The 12,283-nt window shown below is 41.7% G+C and overlaps 1 protein-coding gene across 1 annotated transcript; it reads right to left on the reverse strand.

Annotated features, from left to right (window-relative positions):
- Positions 1–2,791: 2,791 nt before the first annotated feature.
- On the reverse strand, positions 2,792–4,311 carry LOC122926007 (C-X-C motif chemokine 10-like). The gene is made up of 4 exons (XM_044277403.1): positions 4,178–4,311; positions 3,975–4,098; positions 3,373–3,456; positions 2,792–3,084 (listed from the first exon to the last, which is right to left on the reverse strand). Exons 1-4 carry the CDS (start codon positions 4,236–4,238, stop codon positions 3,048–3,050), a joined length of 306 nt encoding a protein of 101 aa, XP_044133338.1. The 5' UTR covers positions 4,239–4,311; the 3' UTR covers positions 2,792–3,047.
- Between the last annotated feature and the right edge of the window lie 7,972 nt (positions 4,312–12,283).

Raw genomic sequence — 12,283 nt, forward strand, 5'->3', positions numbered from 1 at the left:
TATTTTAGATTCATTACACACCAACTGAAGTAGTTCAAGCCTTTTATTGTTTTAATATTGATGATTTTGGCATACAGCTCATGAAAACCCAAAATTCCTATCTCAAAAAATTAGCATATCATGAAAAGGTTCTCTAAACGAGCTATTAACCTAATCATCTGAATCAACTAATTAACTCTAAACACCTGCAAAAGATTCCTGAGGCTTTTAAAAACTCCCAGCCTGGTTCATTACTCAAAACCGCAATCATGGGTAAGACTGCCGACCTGACTGCTGTCCAGAAGGCCATCATTGACACCCTCAAGCAAGAGGGTAAGACACAGAAAGAAATTTCTGAACGAATAGGCTGTTCCCAGAGTGCTGTATCAAGGCACCTCAGTGGGAAGTCTGTGGGAAGGAAAAAGTGTGGCAGAAAACGCTGCACAACGAGAAGAGGTGACCGGACCCTGAGGAAGATTGTGGAGAAGGACCGATTCCAGACCTTGGGGGACCTGCGGAAGCAGTGGACTGAGTCTGGAGTAGAAACATCCACATGCGTGTGCAGGAAATGGGCTACAGGTGCCGCATTCCCCAGGTCAAGCCACTTTTGAACCAGAAACAGCGGCAGAAGCGCCTGACCTGGGCTACAGAGTAGCAGCACTGGACTGTTGCTCAGTGGTCCAAAGTACTTTTTTCGGATGAAAGCAAATTTTGCATGTCATTCGGAAATCAAGGTGCCAGAGTCTGGAGGAAGACTGGGGAGAGGGAAATGCCAAAATGCCTGAAGTCCAGTGTCAAGTACCCACAGACAGTGATGGTCTGGGGTGCCATGTCAGCTGCTGGTGTTGGTCCACTGTGTTTTATCAAGGGCAGGGTCAATGCAGCTAGCTATCAGGAGATTTTGGAGCACTTCATGCTTTCATCTGCTGAAAAGCTTTATGGAGATGAGATTTCATTTTTCAGCACAACCTGGCACCTGCTCACAGTGCCAAAACCACTGGTAAATGGTTTACTGACCATGGTATCACTGTGCTCTATTGGCCTGCCAACTCTCCTGACCTGAACCCCATAGAGAATCTGTGGGATATTGGGAAGAGAAAGTTGAGAAACGCAAGACCCAACACTCTGGATGAGCTTAAGGCCGCTATCGAAGCATCCTGGGCCTCCATGACACCTCAGCAGTGCCACAGGCTGATGCCTCCATGCCACGCGGCATTGAAGCAGTCATTTCTGCAAAAGGATTCCCGACCAAGTATTGAGTGCATAACTGAACATAATTATTTGAAGGTTGACTTTTTTTTGTATTAAAAACACTTTTCTTTTATTGGTCAGATGAAATATGCTAATTTTTTGAGATAGGAAATTTGGGTTTTCATGAGCTGTATGCCAAAATCATCAATATTAAAACAATAAAAGGCTTGAACTACTTCAGTTGGAGTGTAATGAATCTAAAATATATGAAAGTCTAATGTTTATCAGTACATTACAGAAAATAATGAACTTTATCACAATATGCTAATTATTTGAGAAGGACCTGTATTATACTGACTCACAAGAGCAAAGTGGATTAGGGAGCCAGCCATGGGTTAATCAACTTGTGATTGCCTTAGGCCTTGTACTCAGGTGCAGGGCAATTTGTTCACCTATGGTAGTGGACACTTGGCACCCTGGGATTGGTCAGCAGGCATTTAAAAGGAGGTCTCTCAGGGTGATCAGTGCCCACTGTTATTTTCCCTCAACCAGGTATAGGTCACAACTCCTAGTGACTGAAGACTGCCAGGAACTTTGTCCTTTACAGCGGACCCAAGATCTGGAGTGACTCGACTGCCAAGTGCACAGCATCATTCAGCACTGGTTGGGACTATTCCTGGAATCTCCTTGCCTGGTTTTTTGTTATTATTCCTTGTTACCAGCAAGTGTCCTGGACGTTTATGTTTCTGGTGAATAAACACCTTTTTGCTTTCATCACTGGTCTGTTTGTTGGTGCCTTGCATTACACCTTGATAATGCATTAAAAGTGGACAATGTACGTAATTGTATATAGTTATAAGGTAGATGCCATTTTTTACCCACAATTGCATTTTTCTTTACCTGTTCAGAGATCTAAATATATGAATTTGAATCAAAAGTATATAACTAAGGCTACTTTCACACTTGCGGTAGAGTGATGCGGCAGGCAGTTCCGTCGCTGGAACTGCCTGCCGGATCCGGCAAAACGTATGCCGACTGATGACATTTGTAAGACTGATCAGGATGCTAATCAGTCTTAAAAATGCCTGATCAGTCATAAAAATGCATTGAAATGCCGGATCCGTCTTTCCGGTGTCATCCGGCAAAACAGATCCGGCATTTCTTTTTTTCACCTTTTTTTCGGTCTGCGCATGCGCAGATCGGAAGGACGGATCCGGAATTCCGGTATTTTGAATGCCGGATCCGGCACTAATACATTCCTATGGACAAAAAATTATGGATCCAGCATTCAGGCATGTCTTCAGTTGTTTTGGCCGGAGATAAAACCGTAGCATGCTACGGTTTTATCTTTTGCCTGATCAGTCAAAATGACTGAACTGAAGACATCCTGATGCATCCTGAACGGATTACTCTCCATTCAGAATGCATGAGGATATACCTGATCAGTTCTTTTCTGGTATAGAGCCCCTACGACGGAACTCTATGCCGGAAAAGAAAAACGCTAGTGTGAAAGTACCCTAACTATTACATGTCAATATGTTTATTAACCCCTAAAAATGGTACCATGTTTTTTGAAACTCCAGTAAAAAAAAAAAATAGGAACGAAGGAAAAGTAAAAGAATAATTATGAAATTTTTATTAAAATCTCCTATCTCCAAGTATAAGATGTGCTTGATGAGCAATACATGTTGTATAGTATTTACATATTATTTACACATAATGTGATATTTACATACATACAATATATTTACATACATGCGATAAATTTACATTCAAGCTGTGTAATAAGTTATGACAATGCAAACAGGAAACACTAATTCAGTAATGATTATGCAGACTTCCAGATGTTCAATGTGATCTTCTATGCATGTCCACATCTACTGTCGGTGGATCACTTCAATATGCCTAAGTTGTCTACAGAAATGAGCACATGATTAGTATAATCATATATACAAATAGATACATCAATACTAAGTAAATATTAAACTGGGTTTCCACATTCAGGTTTTTGAGACCAAAGCCCTTGGGTGGGACATGTATCAAGGAAAGACTGGGTCTTCTGCTCTTTTTGAAACCATACAACTTTATTTAAAAAAAACTGAACATGGAGACACACACTAGAAGTACTGATTCCTAAACTACAGATCAAGTCTTCACATTTTACATGAAAAAAAACATCCTTTATGAAACAGAAACACCTACTGATTTTTTCTTCCCAAAAGAGCCTTTACTTCTTTTAGGTCAGGGCTAACACATATTGGAATGGTCCGTTTTTTGAAGGTTGCACTGTGAAAAAAAAAAACAGAATAGGCATTTTCAGTTTTCGGTAGATATTTTATGGACTTATCTATTGAAATGAAAACCAAAACAACCTTTGTTTCTCGGAAGATTTTTTACTGATTCCTTGTTGTTAATTATTATCAACATTATAGTTTTCAACTTATCAAGTTTTGTATAACGTGGCAAATGAGCACAAAAGCTTCATAACCCCCTCCTTCCCAAGTAGAGGTCTTGACCCATGCACTATTAAGAATGTGGTATGCCACACTACGGTACACGTCCGGTATGCAAGTCTGCCTATAAAGCCTGGAAGCAGAAAGTTCAAATCCTGCAATAGACATATACTGTACAGTATGTGTGTAAAAAACACAATAATATAGCATAGCTTTACTGTCATATATACACTACATATACTTGGTGGAAAATAACATTCTCATTACTGAATAATGCCAATTTGCGAGAACCTTCATATACTAAACAATATTAAATGCTATGTAGAGAAATTGCACCTGCCATCTACTCACATGTATTCAACATTTTCACATGTAGAACTTCTGGGGTAAATCTCCAACTTTTCCATTGTCTTGATGTTTAGTTTTGTAGAAACTTTTGTGCACTTACAGCGATTCCCTTGAGGTAAAACAGCTCCTTGGGAGTAATGATGATGAGTGATTATTCAGACATAACACAATAATAGAAAGTATCCTATAACTTCATAGAACTGTACCTTGTATCAGAGTAGCAGACAGCAGCACAGCACAGATGATGGCAGTAATCTTGCAGTCCATAATGACTGGATTAAGGGTCTTCCACACTATGAGCTGCTAATGCAGACAGGAGTAAGAGTTCACTATATATACTCATCTCCAATACTTGACATCATCAAAAGTAGGAAATCCTGATAACCTCAATTTCCTTTACATCATATGTTCTTAGGAGAAGGGAAAGTACAACTCTATAGTTTCTTCAATCTAAATAAAGCTCACTCACATCCTCCTGTGTGACGGGAATCCTGATATATCCTTTTTTGTAGCTTAATGCATCTTTCTCAATCAATGTTCCTTAGACCAGTTGAAGAAATATTGTTTTGTTTACTGTCCAAAGCTGATGCTGCCATCTCACCTGCATTTGCATAGGTTCTTCCACTGAGGTCCCTAATGTGTGCCCGTTTCTTCCTTTCTAGCTGAATTTACTACTATGGAGCTGAGCAGCATACGCATCCGGTTGTGAAAGATTACTAGCGCGTCGGATGGGTTCTTCAGCGGGTTCAAGGAATGTTTGTATTTTTCATAATACCCAGAGAATTCTCTTAAAGTACATGTGTCATCATTATTAGAGTCTATGGGGGCATTTATCATCCCCCCCCCCCCACACCAGTTTTCTGGTATAAACCTTGTGTTTTACTTTTTAAGCGTCATTTAGCCTACATTTTGGCACAAGTTTCTATGCTTCCCTTGGCACTTTTCAGAAATGGAGTGGGCAAGGCCAGCAGGCCTAACACATTTATCTTCTTTTGCAACAGTTTTCTGGTGTGAAAGAAGATCAAACCTATCCACACTAGAAAATGTCAGTTTAGGCGCACTGACTGCCTGAGGATGCAACAAATTTATGACAAGGTTTGTGCCTCGTCAGATATTAGGCACATCCTCCAGGCAGCACAGGAGGATGCTCCTCTAGTATATCATAAGCCCCCCCCCCCCCTTATGATTGTACTTAGCGATGGCTCTATAATACTGTATTCATATTCTTGAATTCATCAGGGTTATAGTTAAAGGGGTTGTGCATCCTGTTTATGTTGATGACCTGTCCTCAGGATAGGTTATCAATATCTGGTTGGCGTGGGTCTGACACCTTTCACCCCAGCCGATCAGCTGTTTGAAGAGGAGGTGACTCTCCATTAGAGCACTGCTTCCTCTTCATTACACACAAGTCGTCTACCTGGGTGCATTCAAGTGAATGGAGCGAGTACTTGTGATTGCACTGCACTTCCGAGACAATGGGCAGTGTAATGAAGAGGAAGTAGCACTCGCATGGAGTGCCACTTACTCTTCAAACAGCTGATCAGCATGGTGTCTGGTGTTGGACCCCATCAGATCAGATATTTATGACTTTTCCTGAGAATAGGTCATCAATTTAAACAGGCTGCACATCTCGCTTTAAAGAGGACCTTTCACCGATCCTGACATTGTGAACTAAGTATACAGACATGGAGAGCGGTGCCCGGGGATCTCACTGCACTTACTATTATCCCTGGGCGCTGCTCCATTCTCCCGCTATGCCCTCCGGTATCTTCGGTCACTAAGTTATAGTAGGCGGAGTCTGCCCTTGTTCTGCTGTAGCGCTGGCCAATCACATCGCAGAGCTCACAGCCTCGGAGAAAATAACCTCCCAGGCTGTGAGCTCTGCGCTGCGAGGGTAGACTCCGCCTACTATAACTTAGTGACCGAAATCTCTGCCTACTATAACTTATTGATCGAAGATACTGGAGGGCATAGCGGGAGAACAGAGCGGCGCCCAGGGATAATAGTAAGTGCAGTGAGATCCCCGGGCGCTGCTCTCCATGTCTGTATACTTAGTTCACAATGTCAGGATCGGTGAAAGATCCTCTTTAAGAGCTGATATACTAATGAGGTATTTCTGACTCTGCAAAAGGGCCACCATAATTTTACTTGGATCCTGTCAGTATACTCCATTTTGACTGTGGAGTATACTGACAGTAGTATTGTATTTGTAGGTGTGTTCTGTGTTTATCCCTTTGCATAGAGGATATTTTTTGTTTTTACATTTTCATTTTTCTACCCTATTTTCCTGGAGCCATAACTTTTTTATTTTTCCGTTCACATATCCTTATAAGGCTTGTTTTTTTGCGGGATAAGTGGTACTTTCTAATGCCACCATTTAACATGACATACAATGTAGTAGGAATCGGGGGGGGGGGATTTTAAATGGGGTGGAATTAGAAAAAAAATAACGCAATTCCTTCACTGTTTTAGGGGTTTTGTCCCTATTTATTTTGCAGCAAAAGTGACCTGTGCCCTCCATTCTCTGAGTCAGTATGATTACAACGATACCAAATATATCATCCCTCTGCTCCTCCCTCTGTTTGTTTTTATATTCACTGGACGCATCCATCGATTGTTTACTTTTTTAATGTATCTGATCGATGGGTCCGCCCCTTCACTCATGTATGCAAATGCTAAACGTGTATGCCTGATCGATGTTTTTATAGTTAGGTATACTAACACTAGATATTTGTAAAATTTTCTTCATTTGCTTTATTATGCACTTGTACCACTACATTTCATCATGTTTTTGTAATTGTCACTTTTGTATCACGCCCACTGGGTGTGGCGTTAACACATGACCTGTATTTGTGATTAAGTCACCTATATATTTGCCTTCACTTGACTTGTACTTTTGCTTGAGAAAGCCTCAGTTTTGGAGCCGAAACGTTGCACCGTATGGTTGAATAAAGAACCTCACTTTCATTCTGCCGGAGTGCCGTCCTTTTTCTGGATACATTGGTTGGGGTAAGAAGTCGATTCCCCCGGAACGTGCACCCAATTTTTTTCATTGCAGTCAGTGCTGCCATTTTTCTTCTATATATATATATATATATATATATATATATATATATATATATATATAGGTTTTATATGTCTAGATACTGTAAAATAAATGAAAACTTAGAAAAAATATATTCTGACCCCCATAACTTTTTTTATAGTTATGTCTACTGAGCTGTATGGGGGCTAATTTTTTTGCGGGACGATCTGTAGTTTTTATTGATTCCATTTTGGAGTGTGTGTGACTATTTGATCACATCTTATAAAATTTTTGGGGGTAAGAAAAGCGATAAAAAAATGTTGAATCAGCCATTTTGATACTTTTTTTCCGTTATGCCATTTATCGTATTGTAAAAATATTTTTCTATTTTAATAGCACAAGTTTTTTCGGACAGATTTGTGGTCATTAGCGCCATGTATGGTGCTGGTAGGGAAAGGGATATACATGGTTTTAAGATACACTGTAGGCACAGATAGACAGGTTTATCACAGAAAACACAGGTATATGGATCGCTGTACCTACTTACAAAATAGTTACCTTTAAATACATATAGAGGCATTTATCAAGTTATATATGTAAGCTTTGTGGCTTGAAAAGTCTCAAGTCATGTCAATTGCGCCGTTTTCGGAGACATTTGGTCAATTTTTGCGACATTTGGTGTTCCTCGCCATTTTTCAAAGGGCTAAAAGTGAGATTAGACGTGGCTTATGGCTCATTTACTATGTGCAACTTGCAAAAAGTTACAAACAATTTGCATCCTACGCCAGGCAACCTTTTTTACTTCCTTCCTTGTGCCAACCAACCTTCCTGACCCTTACCTACTTGACTCCAAAATGGCAAAGTTCTACAGATAATCCCATCGAAGAGGCCACACAGAAATGGATAAACCACCTTTGGCAATCCAACAGGTCAGTGCAACCCAATTTCCCTTCTGTGAAAGAACACAAGCCTGCAAACCCAAAAGCAACTACAAACCAGTGCATGAGAATAAAGCAGTCGAGACATACATCTCGTTTGTAAAAGCAGATTTGAAAAAATTTGAAAAGGAACACCCACACAAAAAAATGAGACATAACCTCAGCAAGCCAGAAAAAAATAGCCCTATATAAACTCAAAAGTAATCGAGATATAGTGATAAAACCAGCGGATAAAGGCTCAGGAATAGTAGTCACGAAATAAAGATCGTTACAGGAGGGAAGTCATTCGACAACTAAATGACGACAGTACATATAAAACAATTGATTATGACCCCACGGCATCCCTACAAATGACATTAGTCACAATAATGACCAGGGCAGGTGACTCATTTCCTAGAGAACGTGCAGAATTTCTCATTCCTTTATATCTTGCCAAAAATCAATAAACATCTGGAGAATTAGACCAATTGTCTCTGGCTGTGATTCTGTTTTTCAGCCAGCATCCATGATGCTGGACCATTTACTACGTCCATATGCCCCACTTAAAAAATCCTTTGTCCTAAACACAACAGATTTTCTAAACAAAACCAGAAATTTGCATTTGGACTGGGAATAATTGCTTCCTTGTACTATGGATGTTACAAGTTTATATACCAACAAATGAAGGTATTAATTGTGTAAGGGAAACCCTCGAGAGATGCAAGGATTTCTCTCAGGATGAGAATAAGTTCATTTTTGAACATCTGAAACCTCTGAATCAAAGCTAGAACAGATGGCCCTTAAGTTCATCAACCGAGGTTTCTCTAAAAAATTATTAGACCATGTAACAGAACCCCTGTTATTGCCTGGACCACAGACTGTAACCTTGTATAAACCCCCTGGATTAATTACTTTTATTTCGTTAATTGTGGGTAAAACTGGACAGAGCACTCAAAGAAATCCGGGACTATGTGTTTGCACAAAGAATATAGTTTAATTCAATTATACTATTGGGTCAGCAAACAATAAAACAATAAATGAATGGCAGCCTAAAATATAGATAAATGTTGGTTCTATATATAATATAATAGATAACAACACCATACGAAGCAGAAATAGAGCTATTCAGTGGAGACACTTATTTTGTATTAAACTGGCGAACGGACCGACGAACCCCCTAGCTACCACTTCCAGGTTCATTATAGACCGACACCAAAGAAATGAAAAAAAAACTCTCTAAGGAGTACCTCCTTAAACCTGTTAAAAAACAAAACAAAAAAAAAAACAGAATCCAATATGTTACTACATATACTATGCAAGAAAATTATTTTTAAACACTGGCACTTATTACAGAAAAGTCGCATGCTTAAAGACAAACCACGAAGGTCATACAAATGCCCTCCAAACATCAGGGATCAATTGGTCCGATCGGATTTAGGCCCTAAAGGCAACAATGTAAAACTACCATTACAGGGAGTCCCAGTTCAGGCCCATGCTTGAATTGTGCCCAATGTAGCATCCGCCTTCACTTGGTCAGCATTTGGTCAGTAATCCATTAGTATTGCTAAAGCCCCAAAAAACTAAACAGGAGTATATCCAAAACAGAGATGACATATGAATAGAATATTTGCATGTCTTCTGTGTTTTGTACCCACTCCTGCTTTTGGCTACCAAATCATAAGCCAATTCTGGTGCAAAATAGGGACCATGTCATGCAAGCCTTACAGCTGTTACATAGACAGGATCCGTTGTGCGTCTCATTTTTCCTTCCTTCTGACAGATCAGAAGAAGGGTCAAATAAATGATGATGTCAGCCAGGCCGAAAGGCAAAATAGTTGCTCAGTCATGAGGTGGGAGGGGGGGGGGGGACAGCATGAGAAGTCCACAGAGTGGCCCTATGACATAGTGGTGAGGTGGAAGCAGCATGAGGAGACCACAGAGTGTCCCAATGACAGTGTGGAGGTGGCGGCAGCAACAGCATCGGGAGGAGGCCACAGGGTGGCACAATGACAGTGTGGAGGTGGCAGCATCAGGAGGCCACAGAGTGGCACCATGACAGAGCGCAGAGGTGGCGGCAGCAGCATCAGTAAGAGGCCACAGAGTGGCACCATGCCAGAGTGTGGAGGTGGCAGCAGCAGCATCATGAAGAGGCCACAGGGTGGCACAATGACAGTGTTGAGGTAGCAGCAACATCAGGAGACCACAGAGTGGTAAGGTGACCTAGTGTGGAGGTGGCAGAAGCATCAGGAGACCACAGAGTGGGAAGGTGACAGTGTGGAGGTGGCAACAGCATCAGGAGACCACAAAGTGACCCGGTAACAGAGTAGGGAGGTGGGTGGCAATACCAGCACCAGCTTAAGATGGTGGGTGAAAGAAGGAGCACTTGGCATCAGATGTGTGGCATCAGGCGGGTGGCAGCATCAGAATAGTAGCTGAGGCAGGTAGCCCGAAGAAACCGGTCTCTTTTATCAAAGTGTTGGTGTGGCACCATGGATGATCTAGTCTGATACATCAGGCATTGGGGGGTGGAGATCCACTACTTTCCAGGCAGGTAGGCTCCTGCGAAGCGGGTGGTCTACCCCGGGCACGTTTGGCTACTGACCTCCCACTGCTGCCACCCTGCTGACTCCCGGCCATGCTAGCGACTTGCTGGATCCGCCGCTACCTCACGGGCAAGCTGCAACCCTCTTCTCTCGATGATGACGAGAGAACAAGTCTCAAGTGCGATCAGCTACATCATCATCATCATCGAGTACTGTCTGCACATCACTGATGTCCTCCTCAATGGTATCTGGGTCAGGAGCCTGCCGCTCGCAACACCAGCTGCCACGCCACTCTCCTCATCACTACTTGCCCACCTACCGGAGAAAGCAACGGATGTTTCCTCCACATCTTGGCTGGCCAGTAGCTGCTGACTGTCCTCTAGTAGCTCATCCTCGCTGTATAGTGGAGCTGAGCTCACAGCATATAATACTTCTCTGGCTGAGGGAACAGAAAAGAACAGACGCAGGGTGAGTGCACAGGGCCTGCTCCCAGGCCATGCCAACTAAGGGTTGTGTGTGACCAATCCTCCGACTCTTGGCTGGGGGTGTCTAATGTCACTTGGGACGAAGTGGATGACCATTTAAGTACCGCTGGGTTGCTGGTCAAGACACAACCACTAGATGACACCAGGAGCTCAAACCTCTCGCTGCGACTCCTGCTGCCATGCTCCCTTACTCTGCTGCGACCTGTGCCTGCGCCAGAAACATTTAGGCCTCTTCCACTCCCCTGTGCATGGCGTGGCACTTCTCTGTCTGACATACTATTAGATCAAATAAATAAATAAAAAGGAAATTAAAACACCCAAAAATAGTCTGTAATTTTCTCACTTCACCACACAACAGCTAATAAGCCCTTTCCCCCCCCACTAATACATGTCAAAAAGGGCTTTAGAACATATAACTGCACCGCTGAACGGCAAATAGGCCCTTATTTTTTTCCACTTATACATGCCACAAAAGGCTTTAGAACATATAACTACACTGCTGAACGGCAAATAATATATATTTTTTTGCCACTAATACACACCAAAAAGGGCTTTAGAACATATAACTGCACCGCTGAACGGCAAATAATATATATATTTTTGCCACTAATACACGCCCAAAATTTTTCTCACTACACCACACAATGGCAAATACTTTTTTTGTGCAACTTATAAATGAAAAAAGGGCTTCAGAACATATATCTGCACCGCTGAACAGCAAATAGGCCCTTACTTTTTTCCACTTATACACTCCACAAAAGGCTTTAGAACATATAACTGCACCGCTGAATGGCAAATAATATATATATTTTTGCCACTAATACATGCCAAAAAGGTTAATAAGAAACTGATATTGTACTTTCCATAAGAGAACCATTTGTTGAACAGCTTCAGTTTCGGTTTATATTCCTAAAATAGGATGGGGGATGTTAGCTTTATGGTTTACACTCATGTGTGATTTCCAGGAAGAATATTTTCATATGCAATGAGAAGACTTAGGATATTGCACAATAACATTTTATCACTGGAATCTGAACACTGTAGCATCTCCTCCACATTTTGAGGTGAAGATTTCCAGATCTGCACCTTGAGACCCAGGAGCGTACATTAAAATCTGACTTAAATAGTTCATATTTAATATGCATGCTTAAAGGGGTAAACTAACACAGAGTTTCCTGACTCACCTAAGTCCTTGTTCACACCCTGTGAACACAAGCGGCTTTCTCAGCCAATGTCCCACAGCCTCCTGGCTGTACAGAGCACAGTACGCTCACTGTCTCCAGTCCAGTGTCTTAGCACACATGGGGAATCATGGTCTCTCAGCCCTCCTGGCTTGGACCAC

This window comes from Bufo gargarizans, chromosome 1, assembly GCF_014858855.1.
Source record: "Bufo gargarizans isolate SCDJY-AF-19 chromosome 1, ASM1485885v1, whole genome shotgun sequence".
Classification (NCBI taxonomy): Eukaryota; Metazoa; Chordata; class Amphibia; order Anura; family Bufonidae; genus Bufo; species Bufo gargarizans.

Bases quoted from the DNA above. Each gene is read 5' to 3' on its own strand.
- LOC122926007 (XM_044277403.1), bottom strand. From the start codon at position 4,238: ATGGACTGCAAGATTACTGCCATCATCTGTGCTGTGCTGCTGTCTGCT. The intron at 4,099-4,177 runs GTACAGTTCTAT...ATTACTCCCAAG, and splicing joins GTCTGCTACTCTGATACAAG to GAGCTGTTTTACCTCAAGGG. The intron at 3,457-3,974 runs GTGAGTAGATGG...TTTTTTTCACAG, and splicing joins TGTGAAAATGTTGAATACAT to TGCAACCTTCAAAAAACGGA.